The following is a 16043-nucleotide window of genomic DNA, read 5'->3' as shown; positions in this document are numbered from 1 at the left end:
CCAGCATCTGCAGACATTGTTTTTACCTTATCCAGTTTGGGCTGACAAGTCACATGTAATATTTGCACCACACAAGATAGGTACACAAGACCAACAAGATATGTTCGAATCGTTGTCCGAGGCATTACAGTAACTGAATTCACTGCTAGCCACTCTTGTCGGTGGGGGGGGGGGGTGAAGCATTAATATAGATGGCAAATAATTGAGGCAGAAGGGCTTATCTTTGTGGTACTCTAATGGTTTCATTTTTCCAACCTGAAAAAGATTTTATCTTCTGTGTGTTAGCATATATTCAATTCGTACTAATCAATTACCTCAGGGCCCTGAGCCCCCTCCTTTGGTCAGTAATCTTGTGTATGGCACCTTTATTGACTACCTGAAAGTCCAAATATCCTAGATCTACAGGTTCCCTGTTATCAACCCAGCTAGAACACATGCTAGACTAACGGATACATAGTTCCCTGCTTTCTGTCTTATTTCTCAGAATAGGGGGTGCTCCGGAATCCAGCGAGCACTGGAATATTTTGATCAAAGCCTGGGCAATCTCTGCAGCCGCTTCCTTTAAGACCCTTGTGAATTGTTCGTGCTTGGTTCGATTAGTTTGTCAATTACTTTGTACCATGTGGTAGAGATTGTTACTAGATCTTTCCTCCCGTTAGCTCCTTGCTTATTTGATGCTTTGCAATGTTTATTGCATCCTTCACCATAAAGACCTATGCAAAATATTAGTTTAAATTATTTGCCATTTCACTGTTCCCTGTTGTTAATCCCCCAGTTACATCCTCCAAGGGTCCGACCTTAATTCTCTCGACTTTTTTTAATACACCCATAGCAGGTCTTGCTGTTTGTATATTTCTTGCCGATTTACTTTTGTATTCTTTTTTTCTCCCTCTTTAACCTTTTTAGAAACCAGTAGTCGATGACTAAACAATTCTAAGTCCTCTGGCCTACCATTAGTTTTCATTGCTTTGTACACTTGCGTTTTTGACTGAATGCTCTTTTTCACTGCCTTTTGTTAACCTGATCATCAAATTCTTCTTTTTGACCAGAATAAACTTTTGCTGTTTTGGAATATTTGCTTAAATGTTTGCCGCTGCTCATCCACTGACTAACCCCTTTGTCTATTTTCCTCGTCCACTTTAGATGATGCTTTCTTTAGATCCCTGTAATTGTATTGATTTAAGTTGATGACACTGGTTTGAGACCCAAGTTGCTCTCCCTCTAAACTGAATTTGAATGTCCTACCATGTTGTGATTTCTGATCCTTAGAGGATCTTTAATGCGCGATCTCTTATTAATCCTCCTTCATTATGTGTTACTACAAGAGGAAAGCAGGAGAATGGGATTGAGAAACATAGTCGTGATTAAATGGTGAAGCAGACTTGATAGGTTGAATGGCTTAATTTGGCTCCAAAACTTTATGGTCTCACTCGTTCTAAAATAGCCTAAATTTAGGTAGGTTCTACAATGTAAGAACCAATCCCTGATGCACTCTACAGACGTGTTTTTCATGTTAACCCTTGTCCATCTGATTCGTCAATATGCAGATTAAAATCACCCATAACAGTTGGAATGTGGAAGAAAGGCACTACATTATTTCCTCTAATGTATATTGTCCTGTAGTGAGGAAGCTCTTTGAGGGCCCAGAGATACCACCCGTGACTTTTTGTTTTTGCTCATTTCCACCCAGCTGATTCCATATTGTGAATCTTTGTACCTTAATCATTATTCTGCACCACTGCGATCACTTTTGTTTTTAACAAAGCTTACCCCACCTCCTTTTGCCCATTTTTCTGGAATGCTGCATACCTTGAAATGTTGAGTTTAGGTCACACTGCAGCCACATCAATGTAATATCTATCAAATCATAGTAAATCAAGTGCTGCATTCACCTAAAGAGCCTTAAGTTTTGACTTGTCACCATTATTACTTGACCAGATTCTAAATTCTGTTTCACTCTATATTTGTAATCCTGACCTGTCACCTCTTCATTACTGTGCACCTCTGCTCTCCAGTTTTTTTTTGTGATTTTGTTTTAAGCTGAGTGGTAAGAGGTTTTGATTAGATTACTTACAGTGTGGAAACAGGCCCTCCGGCCCAACAAGTCCACACCGCCCCGCCGAAGCGTAACCCACCCATACCCCTACATCTACATCTACCCCTTACCTAACACTACGGGCAATTTAGCATGGCCAATTCACCTGACCTGCACATCTTTGGATTGTGGGAGGAAACCGGAGCACCCGGAGGAAACCCACGCAGACACGGGGAGAACGTGCAAACTCCACACAGTCAGTCGCCTGAGGCGGGAATTGAACCCGGGTCTCCGGCGCTGTGAGGCAGCAGTGCTAACCACTGTGCCACCGTGCCGCCCACAGAGCCTTGAAATGCAGTGCAAACTGGATGTCCTCATACACAAGCTGCAAACCATTATTTAGTTTGTTTTTAGACATAGAGTCCCTACAATGTAGAAACAGGCCCAACATACAAAGAATATCTCACCTAGACCCATCCTCCTGCCCTATAACCCTACATTTTCCATGACTAATGCACCTAACCTACTCGTCCTTGAACGCTATAGGTAATTTAGCATGGCCAATTCATTATGCAAGTAAGTAACTAGTTGGGGAAGCGAAAGAATGTTATTGTGTATTATGAAGGGAATTGAATCAAAAGTAGGGACATGACGTGCTTCACTTGTACAGGGCACATTCCCAGTGCTACGCAGTTCGGCTGAAGTGCACTCCTCTGGTTTTGTCCATATCTAATTTAGCTCCAAAATCTCCATCAGTGGCTTCCTTTCCTATTCCTGCAGTTACCTCTGGTGTCTCCCAACAACATGTGCTTCGACGTGCTATCCCTTGCCCATGTCTTTCAAACCTATCAGTTTTTGCGTGTATGCTGACAATACCCAATCATACCTGTGTTCCATTGTCTTTGAATTGTTGGGTTATTTCGAAAGCCTCCAGTACTGAACTGAGCAGAAACTTTATCCAAATCAATAGTGGCAAGACTGACACCATTGTTTTCCTGCCTGCCACCAACTCTACTTCCATGCCATCAACTCATCTCTCTCCATGGCTGCTAGCTAAGGGGAAGTGATGGCCTAGTGATATTATCACTGGCCCCCTGTTAATCCAGAGATGCTGGTAATGTTCTGGAGAGCTAGGTTCAAATTTGAATTCAGTAGAAGTCTTGAATTAAGAGCCAAATTACCAAGAATGCATTGCTGTTTGTTGGAAAAATCCATCTGGTTCACTAACATACTTGAGGGAAGGAACCTGCCATCCTTATCTAGACTGTGACTTCAGACCCGCAGCAATGTAGTTGATTCTTGGGCTGAGGAATAAATGTTGGCCCAGTCTGTGCTGCCCGCATCCCATGAATGAATAATAAAACAGATTGTGAGCAACCGTGAGTCCTGAGGAAAAACGTTCAACTGTAAGCATGCTGTTGCCATGGTAGGTCTGTTGGGAAACCATGGTATTTTCACATGCACAGTCAAAACGAGAAAACCTGCTGAAACCATCCTTCCTTCCTTAGTTTTAGATCAGAGTGCTGTAATATACACTGTCTAACCTCTATTCTATAAACTGGAGGTTATCTAAATCTCTGCCCCATTTCCTCTTGTACAGGATATCATTCACTCTCAGTCCCTACTTCACTGGCCTTTTCCTGGCTCTCCATTTCGTAGTTCTCATCTTTTGAAGCTGAGCTCTTCCCTGTTTTGGAGCTCTCGCTCAGCCTTTGAAATATCTTCACTTTTCTCTCTCTCTGGCCTCTCGAGCATCCATGATTTTAATTGTTCTGCCATTAGTGGTCGTGCTGTCATTTGCCTGAGTGGCAGTCCCAGGACATCCCTCCCAAACGCCAGTGTATTTCCCTTGGATTTCATGTCTTTAGACACTTTTTTAAAAACCTGTCTCTGATCAAGCTGTCAGTCTTTTGCCCCGTTGTTTCCTTTGCAATTCAGAGTGTTACTTTGTTTAATAACACTCCTGTTAAGTACCCTGTGATGTTTTATTTTAAAGCTGCTGTATAAATACAAGTTCTAATAAATTTCATGGCATTACTGCCCTGGGAATTTCGCTACAGTGAAACAAATTAGTTATGTCCTCAGGAGGTGGAAATAACACGTAACATATGTTCTATTCACACATCGTACCTCGTGCTTACCAAGAACGGAACAATCAGTTCTGAAATCTAATGCCAAAAAATGTTCTGTGAGGAGGATGCTGTATCATTTCGGATGTTGGATATTCTTATGTGAGGTGTTGTGTAAAAGCTATCCTTACAGTGTAGACAAGCAGGAGGCTAGAAGAAGCCAGGCAGCATCAGAAGGTGGAGAAGTTGGCATTTCAGGTGTAACCCTTCAGGACTGTGAAGATTGCAACATGTGGGTGCAAATTTGACAAAGCTACATCTTGTAACTTCATGAACGTCATGCCTATCTTAGTATCATGGAAGATGGTAGCTCCCTCACGTTTTGATCCTTAATTTATAGGCTAGAATTCTGGTGTTGTATTCTTGGACTGTCACACGATCAATTTTGACCTGTTCTGTTGTTTTTAAATAAGCATGTTGTAAACTAGGATGGATGTTCCATCAGGCACTCGCATGTGCAGTATTAAGATTTATATTTCATATTTAATTGTCAATATTCAATATTCCATTAACAGAAGTTATTGCTTCATTTAGCCCATATGTTAATTTCAAAAGACTAACTTTGACATACTATTGCACGATCTAACTAGAAAGTCGATTTCCTATTTTTGGTACCAGAGAGATTAAGGTTGTGTTAGCTAAGTCCTATTAATTTGTAGCCTGTTAGAATGAAGATAACTTTCTTCTGGAACTTCACTGCAGTTGTGATTGTCATTCTGTCCTAATTAAGCTTCAAATATTAATCATTTTCAGGAAGACCTTTTCTCAAGGGAGAGAAATGTCTGAAGAAAACTAGAAGTTTTATAGTTTCATCATCTTGGTTATTGCAGTGTTAAAAGAACTGTATTTTATAAAATTACTTGGGGATTTGAAATAACCAAGTCTCCAGGTATTAGGAAAAGCCTGATGTTCTCTGTGAATTACTATAAAATATATTTTTAGCCGCCCTTGGGCTGAGCACTTCCTCATCGCCAACTCCAGAGTTTTATAAAGTGCAACTGGATAAATTGAAACTGACTTCATCTTTCTTCCATCAATGTGAATTATGATTTCCAGGCTCTCTCCAGAGTATATGGTGATAATTGCATGTTTGCCCCAGGTATTTATGGAACTAACTTGGTGTTGAAGCATGATATGACCCAATAGAGTGTCTCTACTTTTGTCTTCCAACTATTACCTGCTCATAAATTTGTAACACACTTCATCCAAATCAAATTCTCTATCACTCACTATATTCAGCCAGAAGAGCAAAGTCGATCCTGCTGAGGGCCCTACTATCACCAGTGATCATCAGCTATTTCTATTTATTCCATCTGATCAAAATGTAGCTGAGCAAAACGAATAGAACCAAGGTTATGGGCTCTGCAATGTCCTGTCAGTAGTGTGGAAGGGACTGAATGTTTAAGATGTTGAATGGGTTGCAAATCAACAGATTTGTACTGGATTGTGTCAAGCATTTTAAGTGTTTTTAGGACTACGCAAACAGGTGGAGAGTATTCCATTACATTCACGGCCTGTGCCTTTCAGATAGGTGCTTTTGAGAGACTGGAGGTGAGTTACTCACCACAGAATTTCTAATTAGAGTCATAGAGATGGACAACACGGAAACAGACCCTTCGGTCCAACCCGTCCATGCCGACCAGATATCCCAACTCAATCTAGTCCCACCTGCCATCACCTGGTCCATATCCCTGTAAACCCTTCCTATTCATATACCCATCCAGATGCCTTTTAAATGTTGCAAAATTGTACTAACCTCCACCATTTACTCTGGCAGTCCATTCCCCACACACCACCCTCTGCATGAAAAGATGGTCCCTTGGCTCTCTCATATCTTGCCCCTCTCACCCTAAACCTATGCACTCTAGTTCTGAACTTGCCCACCCCAGGGAAAAGACTTTGTCTATTTATCCTATCCATGCCCCTCATAATTTTGTAAGCCTCTATAAGGTCACCCCTCAGCCTCTGACGCTTCAGGGAAAACGGCCCCAGCCTGTTCAACCTCTCCCTATAGCTCAAATCCTCCCCCAGGCAACATCCTTGTAAATCTTTTCTGAACCCTTCCAAATTTCACAACACCCTTCTGATAGGAAGGAGACCAGAACTGCATGCAATATTCCAACAGTGGCCTAACCAATGTCCTGTACAGCTGCAACATGACCTCCCAACTCCTGTACTCAATACTCTGACTGATAAAGGAAAGAATACCAAACTCATTCTTCACTATCCTATCTACCTGTGACTCCACTTTCAAGGACCTATGAACCTTCACTGCAAGGTCGCTTTGTTCAGCAACACTCCCTAGGACCTTACCATTACATGTATAAGTCCTGCTAAGATTTGCTTTCCCAAAATGCAGCACCCCACATTTATCTAAATTAAACTCCATCTGCCACTCCTCAGCCCATTGGCCCATCTGATCAAGATCCTGTTGAAATCTGAGATAACCTTCTTCGCTGACCACTATATCTCGAATTCTGGTGTCATCTGCAACCTTACTAACTGTACCTCTCATGCTCACATCCAAATCATTTATACAAATAATGAAAAGTAGTGCATCCAATACCGATCCTTATGGCACTCAGTTGGTCACAGCCCTCCAGTCCGAAAAACAATCCTCCACCACCCTTTGCCTTTTATCTTTGAGCCAGTTCTGTATCCAAGTGGTTAGTTCTCCCTGTATTCCATAAGATCTAACCTTGCTAACCAGTCTCCCATGGGGAACTTTGTGGAGCGCCTTACTGAAGTCCATATAGATCACGTCTACCGCTCTGCCCTCATCAATCCTCTGTTACTTCAAAAAAACTCCCATCAAGTTTGTGAGACATGATTTCCCACGCATAAAGCCGTGTTGACTATCCCTAATCATTCCTTACCTTTCCAAATACATGTACATCCTGTCCTTCAGGATTCCCTCCAACAACTTGCCCACCACCGACATCAAGCTCACTGGTCAATAATTCCCTGGCTTGTCTTTACCGCCCTTCTTAAACAGTGGCACCACGTTAGCTAACTTCCAGTCTTCTGGCACCTCACCTGTGACTACCGATGATGCAAATATCTCAGCAAGAGGCCCAGTAATCACTTCCCTAGCTTCCCACAGAGTTCTAGGGTACACCTGATCAGGTCCTGGGGATTTATCTACATTTATGTATTTCAAGACATCCAGCACTTCCTCCTCTGTAATATGAACATTTTCAAGATGTCGCTATCTATTTCCCCATATTTTATATCCTCCACGTCCTTTTCCACGGTAAACATTGATGAGCAATACTCGTTTAGTATCTCCCCCATCTCTTGCGGCTCCATACAAAGGGCGCCTTGCTGATCTTTGAGGGACCCTATTCTCTCCCTAGTTACCCTTTTGTCCTTAATGTATTTGTAAAAACCCTTTGGATTCTCCTTAACTCTATTTACCAAAGCCCTCATTTTTGAAGGCTTCCCATTTTCCAGCTGTCCCTTTACCTGCGAACATTTGCGCCCAATCAGCTTCTGAAAGTTCTTGCCTAACACTGTCAAAATTAGCCTTCCTCCAGTGTTAAGCCCACTGCTGATTGTAAGTTAGATAAATAAGCTGGATTTTTGGTATATGGGGCATAACTTTAAAGTTTAAGGTTATCTTAAAACTGGGAAATGTCAACTAAGCAAGCTTGGGTGAAATTGACACTGACCCTTGCATATGAAGTTTAATGCAGGAACATGTGAAGTAATTCATTTAGATAGAAGGAATGAGAAAAGTCTACATATAAAGATAAAAGGTGCAGTTTTAAGGTGGATGTGGAAATAGAGACATGAAGACTTGTGTACACACCATTTGAAGTTAGCAGGGCAAGTTGACATGGTTGTGACAAAAGCACCTGTCAAAGTTCTCTTTACAAAGGGATACAGAGAACAAAAGTAAGGAAGTTGTATTTAGTCTCATGAAGTTTGAGTTTATACCTAAGTTGGAGTAGTTTGTTTTTAATCATTCATGGAATGTGGACGTTGTTGGCTGGGTCAGCATTTATTGCCCATCTCTAATTACCTTGAGAAGGTTGTTGTGAGCTTCTTGAAATCATTGAAGTCCATTTGCTATAGCTAGATTTCTCAGTGCCTTTAGGGAGGGAATTCCAAGCTTCTGTCCCTGTGACTCCAAAAGAAGGTTGATCTGTTTTGAAGACAGGATGGTGAGTGGCATAGAAGGGAACATGCAGATGGTAGAGTTTCAATGTATCTGCTTCTAGATGATGATGGTTTTGTGTTTAGAAGGTGCTGTTCAAGGGGTCTTGTTGAATTTCAGTAGTGCATTTGTAGATAGTATACACCGTTGCTACTGAACATTGGTGATGGAGGGACGGAATGTGGATGTCATGCAGGCAGTGTTGTCCCAGATGGTATCAAGCTGCTTTGTGTTGTTGGAGCTGCAATTATCTCGTCAAGTCAGGAAAATTCCATCACGTATTGTAACATGTGCATTACAGATAGTGGACAGGCTTGGAGGAGTCAGGAGCTGCACAGTTCCTGCCTCTGGTTGGCTTTTGGAGCCACAGTATTTATATCATTAATCTTGTTAAGTTTTCGTTCAATGGTAGTCCCCCAGGGATGGTAGTGTGGGAATTAATGATGGTGATACTGTTGAATGTTTCAGCATCTGAGGAAAAGTTTGTGCATTTAATTTTCTGCAGAAGAGATTTATCAGGATAGAATCAATGATGAGGATCTTAAGTTTCATGGAAAGATAGGAAAACCTGGGACAGCTCCTCTTAAAGCAAGAAAAGAAAATGAGTCGAGATTCTGAGAGGTATTCACAGTCATGAATAGTTTCAGGACAGTAAAGAGGGATGAACTTTCCAGTGGCAGTAAGGTGATCAGATAAGGATTTGAGATGATGGACAAAGGAACTGGAGATGGTGTCTGAGGAAACATTTCTTTACTCGCCGCAATGGTGATGAAAGTAGTTTTGGGTAGAAAGGAGGAATTGGAAAAAATACTTCAGAAAAATTCCTCCATACCTTTGAGGAAAGAATAGGAGAGCAAGACCTCGCTCTTGGGGTCTAAGCTATTCAACGTATAAGTACTAAAGCACAGAAAGCTGTGTGTCTTCCTATTGTGCTGCATCATTTGACAATTTTGTGCATTATTAATTGTAATTACATTCAAGCAGCTAGAGATCATTTTGATCCTGAAGCCTATTCAGCCATTTTGTGATTGTGACTGATCTAGGCCTACCACTTCATAGCTGCCACTGAGAAGCCTTTGCACAGCTCCTCTTACAGTCTTAAAACCCTTTTTCTATTTCTTACCAAAGAAGGTTTTCCTACTACTTGCTTAGGTCTTATTTATATCATTTTATTAAGCATTACTAGGGTTTTACCCATAATAATTATTAGTCCATACCCTCTTCTATTTTCCCAATTTTCCCGCACATCTTCTTTAATCTGGTATATTTAATTATCATTCCTGACCACCTTGCAGACATGAAACTCAGTAACAGTTAATGTTGCCATACCTTCAAGTCAGGTTTGTGATTGTAATTCAGTTTGTTCTTTGTGCTGTACATTTATATAAAGAATACTTATTTGGGCCACATGCTGTACCCTGTCCACCACCTCTGTTATACTTGCACGTTTCTTAATAAACTCAATTACTTTGCATCCTTTTAGTCTTTGTTGACCTCCAGTGCATAAAACACAACCCTTTGTTTTATGTCACTCCCTTTGTTTGCTTATTTTTGGACTAATTTAAATTACCTCCCCAATTCTATGTGCAAATATTTCTTAATTTATGCAGCCAACCTTGAAAGTAGACTTCATTTATTTGCAGGTGTAATCAACTGTTTATACTGCAAAGGCTCATTTCCATATGCAAATTCTAATTGAGGGAAAAATTTGCCACGTGTACCTGTTGGCTTTATGAAATAAAGGTTAAATATAGGGTTTTAAAATTTATATTGTTTAATATAACAGTAAACATTTTATTGATGAAGGTTTCCTCTGAGGTAATGTAATAAATCATTAAAAATCATAATTGCTTTGTCTTCATTTGCAAAACATTTGTAACAAACAAGACAAATTACTGACAAGAATACCACTAAGGTTTGGTCTAGTAGCCATCACACAGATAGATAGCTGCATGGTAAACAGGGTTGCGATGTAGGCTAACCTAATTACAGAAAAGATGTGGTCAGTCTATTGCTATTTCCATCAGGAAAAAAAAAGGATTTTAGCCCAAAAAAGCAGGATGTTAAAATCATTCTAAAGTGAGAAAAGGCAGAAAACAGTGGTGGGTGTAATTTATAGGCCCTCCCCAATGGTAATCAAAAAATTGGGCATGGTAGGTGTCAAGAAATTAAAGGAACATTTAGAATGAGGGTAATACAATAATTCTTATTATAGGCTGGGCTAACCAGATTGGTAAAAGTGGCTTGGAGGACAAGTTTATGGAATGTATGTAACAGTTTTCTCGAAGAGTAAATTGAGAAAGCAACTGGCGAATATGCTATTTTAGATTGGCTATTGTCCAATGCAATAGAGCTCATACAGTAGTAACAACACAGCACAGGAGGAGGTTATTTGACCCATCATGTCTGTGCTAACTCTCTGAAGAAGCACTTCAGCAAGTGCCACTTACCTGCCTTTTCATAGTTCTGCACATTGTTCCACTTTAAATAATAATCAAGTTCCCTTTTGAATCCCTCACTTGAACCCAGCTCCACCACACACTCTGGCTACACCTTTGAGGTCTTGACTACTTGCTGCGTTTTTTAAAAAAAAATTAATTTCGTGCCACCCAATTCTCAAATGAGAAGGGTTTCTCCATAAGTACTTTATCCAGTCCCCTCAGGATTTTGAATTACTGTTAACATATGTCCTCTCAACTGTCTCTAAAGTAAACAGTCCCAGTTTCTTCAATATATTTACATAGCTGAAGCTTCTCATTGTTGGAACCATTCTTGTTAATTTGACTCTACCCTTTATAATGCTTTCACATCCGTACAAAAGTGTGACACGCAGTCTGCAATGCTGAGTGAGTGTTTTATACAGGCTTAATTATCTATCTTGTTTTGTACTGTGTCCCTAATGATAAAGCATAGGATTCTGAATGTTTGATTAAATACTTTTGCAAGACCACTCCACACCCCATGACACCTTCCCATGCAATTGCAGATGGTGCAACATTTGCCTTTCAACCTCCTCCCACCTCACTACATAAGCTTCCAGGCACATCTTCCAGTTGAAGACCTGCTCTTCACTCTATCTAGTCAACGGTATTTGTTGCTCACAATGTGGTGATCTCCACATTGAGTTGACCACTTTAAGGAACACCAATGTTGTGTCCATAGAACTGACCGTGCACTTCAGTTCCCTGGCCTACATCTCAGTCTCAGGCTTTCTGCATTGCTCCAGTGAGTCTCAACACAAGTTGGAAAAACAGCTACTCATTGTTCTTTTGGGGACCCTGCAGTCTTCGGGGTCAATTTCAAGTTCAATAATTTTAGAATATAAGCCCTCGTTGAGCCACTGTCGCAGCCAGCCCTGTCATGGTACAGGCTTTTTTTTTAGCACTGCCAACCTATTCTTTTGCATTGCCATATAGTCCCTATTATCAGCTTTTCTCTTTCCCTGGTTTACCATCATCTATCCCTTTGTGAACTGTCTGTCTGTGTGTGTGTGTCTCTCTCTCTGTCTGTGTCTGTCTCTCTCTCTCTCTCTCTCTCTCTCTCTCCCTCTCTCTCTCTCTCTCTCTCTCTCTCTCTCTCTCTCTCTCTCTCTCTCTCTCTCTCTCTCTCTCTCTCCCCCCCCCCCCCACATCTTCAGTGCATACACCACCAATTTCTAGTTATATTCAGTTCTGAAGAAGGACCATGGGACTCAAAACTCTGCCTTCTGTCCACCAATCCTGTCAAATGTGCTGAGTTTCTACAGAAATTTGTTTGTGTTTCACATCTTCTCAGTATTGTTTTATCTAATTTTCATGACTGCTGATATTTGGCTTGGCGGCTGAATCTATACACACTTCAGCACAGTTTTTGAGATCGGAACAGAAATTCTGTGCAAATTTAAGTCCACATCTTTAGAGCATAAATTAGTTTATGCTCATGTATTTGTAGTTGAACAAACCTCATCTTTCTGAGGATTAATTTGTACAGTTGCTATTTATGCCACTCTGAAAGTGGTTAATTGCCTGAAGTGTTTTGAAATGAGGTTGACAAAATAAGATGCAGTTTAAATGCATTCTATTGTAATAATCCTCATTGAATGAACCTGACAGGGAGGGGGAAAAATTAGTGTTGCTTTGCCTCAAATCCTGTCACCATTGATTTACTAGGCTTTTGAATTCAGGCACAATCTCCATATCTTTGACAGTGAGTGTCCTGAATTCAGTCATCAGATTTGAACTGATGATTCATGATTTCTTCCCTGACCATTATCCTGTTCTCTCTTTCTTGTCAAGTGCAGTGACTAATGTTGATGTAAAGTGCCATGGGCACAGTTAGTCCTCTTGTTCCTCACCTGAATGAGCATTCTGTGTGTGCAGGCTTCAGTGGAGAGTGTTGGCAGATGGGTCACAGCTGAGCTTGAATCTATCCTTGTTCAACATCACATTTAGATCTTCCAGCAGGTGTCGCTGTGCAGTGGCCAGGTGTGGGAATTACTCTGACTCCTTCATAACACTGCAGTACTGAAGCCAATTGTAATACACTCCGAGCTGTGTCGGCTTACAAGAATCAATATTGATGCCATTCTGGATTGTGCGGTTCAGTTTTGCTCTTTATTATTCTCTGTGGGATAGAAGAACCTGGTAGATGATTTGTTTTCTCTGCCAGTTGTGCATTTGAGTGTCATGACCTCTCCAAGTGCTGATTATGCTTAAGTAGATTTTTAAGAGTGACTTCACTGCTTTTGATGCTCTCAAATGAACACGATAATTATTTATGTTACTGGCAAACAACTTTAATTTTATTGAAAAACTTTTGTGCTTTGACGCAATTGGACTGATACTGGATAACTGGATCCTTCTAGCCAATAGGTAAACAGGGCCATTGACCTTAGTTTGTGATGGAGGTTGATGTGCAATTGGAAGGATAATTGTGCTAACCAGGATAAAGTCTCCCTTTTTTTTTAAACAGTCTAATTCCATGATAGTTAGGTAACCTTGTGTAAGTTCAAGACCTCTTTTGTTTTTGTGAAAGCTCACCTTATGATTGAAAAGCACTAAACTAGGCAAGGTCTTGTTGATCTTATTCTAGCCTGAGCAGATGACACTGCCAGCTTTTCGATGAGGTGTTTACCTGGCTGCTCCACCAACCTGTTTGGAAAGGTCAAGAAGAGCAGCAGAGTGCTCCCAATGTCCTCAGTAACACTTTTTTTTTATTTTTGGTTATTTTTCTCAGTGCTGTTTATATGGGATCTTTGTGTAATTTTAAAGCCAGACTTTCAGTGCAACAGTAAGACCATAAGAATTAGGAACATGAGTAGGCCATTTGGCGCTCGAGCCTGCTTCTCCATTCAATAGGATTATGGCTGATCCACCATTCCTCATGTTCACTTTGCTGCATTTTCCCTGTAACCCTTGATTACCTGCTGCACCTGATTCCCCTACTGTTCAAGAATTTATCTTTCTCCATCTTAAATATATGCACGGACTCTGCCCCCACAGCTCTCTATGGCAAGGAGTTCCAAAGACACTCACCTCTCAGACAGAAGAAATTCTCCTCACCTCCGTCTTAAATTGGTGCCCTTTTATTCTGAGTCTCTCCCCCCCCTCCCCCCCCGTGGTCCCAGGTTCTCCCATTAGGTGAAATATCCTGTCAGTATTAACCCTGTCAGGCCCTTTAGAACCCTAAATGTTTCAGTCAATTGTCACACTCTTCTAAATTCCAGCGAGTAAACAGAGTAAACTACCTCATAAGGCAGTCACTCTGTTCCAAGGATCATCCTCATGAAACTTCTCTCAGCTCTCTCCAATGAAATTATATCTTTCCTTAAATAAAGCACCAACACTGCTTGCAGTACTCCAGATGTGGTCTCACCAGCACCCTGACAGTTGCAGTAAGACATCCCTACTCTTGTACTCCAACCCTCTTGAAATAAGAGCCAACATTCCATTATCCTTCCTGATTATCTGCTGCACCTGTGTGCTAGTTTCCTCACTAATAACAGTGGCTTATAGTAAACAGTGAACAAGTAGTTTATAAGATGTGAATTGTTAGTTTATAAGATATGAATTGTTTTGAGGATGTGGAAGAAGCCATGTTAATTGTATTTGAGTTCTGAATGCTATTAACAGGTACCTTTTTGATTATCTTTGGGAATTGTTTACGTAGGGACAGGTTTTATTCCCTGCTTGACACATACAGATTTCTAATGTGCATTTATTTCCTGTTCAACGTATTAAAGGTTAACATGGACCTATTACCATCATTAAATGTGTTGTGGATGTGTGATAATATGACTTTTTTTTCAAAACTGTACAATCTAAATGTTATTATTCGAGGTTTCTAGATTCTGAAGACGTTTACACCACGTTAACATGCAGTGATTGGCTTAGACTACAGGACAGTATGATATGTCACCCAAAGGTGAATACCTGTTTTATTTTTGAATGAGAATCCAATTTGCAAGAGCAGAGGTGGAAAGAATAAATGAATATAGCTTGAGAGAGCGAGAGTGTGATGAAAATGAATCGTAGCAAATATATTCAATGCTTATATAAATTAGGAGTAAAATTTTTGCAATTAAGCTTCTGAATTCAAAATCTATTTTGCAGGCAAATTATGTAAATTGCCCAATGATTTAAGCAAAACAGCATTTTAACACATCTTCCAAGAACCAAACTATGGCATAACACCAGACTATGGTATTATTGAGATTTTGGGTAGCAGTTATTTAAATTCTTAGAAAAATCCCTGAGTACCTTTATTGTACAGTTTTTTTTTAAAAAAAGACTGGAGTTTATTTCATTTTTTGTTTTGGATGAATTCTTAAAAGAAGTTCTGCTGGAGTTAATTGCTGTTTAAATTTGTATCACTCTGACAGGAAATTGATGAAGCTTGTAAGCGGATAAAACGGGAAATTGATGACCTTGGGCCTGAAGTTGGAGATATCAAAATCATTCCCCTTTATTCTACACTGCCACCTCAACAGCAGCAGAGGATATTTGAGCCTCCGCCTCCCAAAAAACCAAATGGAGCCATTGGAAGAAAGGTACAGTGGTTTTGAGGCAATCGTCTGTGGCATGCCGAATATGACCACTTTGCAAACGATTGCTACGATTTGAGATTCTGATGCGATGCATTGTATCTGGAAGCATTGGGCTGCATTGTTTAGTGCTGGTATTATGTGGAACTTAATTAGAAGGCCTCTTTAAGTCTGAAGACTGAGCGATCTCTTTTATTCTCCAGTGTATTTTGTCATATTTTATTCTGAAGTAGAAGCACCTTCAGATCTTTTATGATCTTAAAGGTGGATGAAGTTACAAATTACTTTCTCATTTAATAAATAAGACCAATTTTAATATTTCCAGATGATATTTTTCTCCTTTTTGCCATTTTTGAAAACCGTTTGATTTCCTTGCTTTGATATAGTTACATGTGATGACCACTGTCCTCTGGACTTTGCTGAGTGTTGATATACTGGATAATTGTACTAAATATAATATCTGAGCCCACTCAAGTGTATGCCTATCATCTATCTGTAGTGATGAGGAGCAGAGAGCTTGGCTGACGAAATGTTTTGCTTGGATGAATGTAGCCAGGTGTTTTTTTCGCACCAATACTGCTGCTCCCTTGGTTTCAGATAACTCCGCATTGGACACATTCTTTCACCTGGAACCTTCGTGCTCCTTATAGCCGAGACTTTATATTTCAGATAGTCTTCAACTTTGTTTTGTTAAGTAGA

General features: G+C 40.3%; 1 protein-coding gene across 2 annotated transcripts in view; it reads left to right on the top strand.

Moving 5' to 3' along the window:
• The window catches only part of dhx15 (DEAH (Asp-Glu-Ala-His) box helicase 15), a 105907-nt gene that overhangs the window by 47728 nt on the left and 42136 nt on the right, over nucleotides 1-16043 (top strand). For both annotated transcript variants that reach the window (XM_072563632.1, XM_072563708.1), the window contains exon 6: nucleotides 15183-15350. In XM_072563632.1, coding sequence (XP_072419733.1) covers nucleotides 15183-15350 — 168 coding nt within the window. The remainder of the gene's footprint in view (nucleotides 1-15182; nucleotides 15351-16043) is intronic.

Source organism: Chiloscyllium punctatum, chromosome 1 (assembly GCF_047496795.1).
Source record: "Chiloscyllium punctatum isolate Juve2018m chromosome 1, sChiPun1.3, whole genome shotgun sequence".
Taxonomy (NCBI): Eukaryota; Metazoa; Chordata; class Chondrichthyes; order Orectolobiformes; family Hemiscylliidae; genus Chiloscyllium; species Chiloscyllium punctatum.
This window is presented reverse-complemented; position numbering and strand designations above follow the sequence as displayed.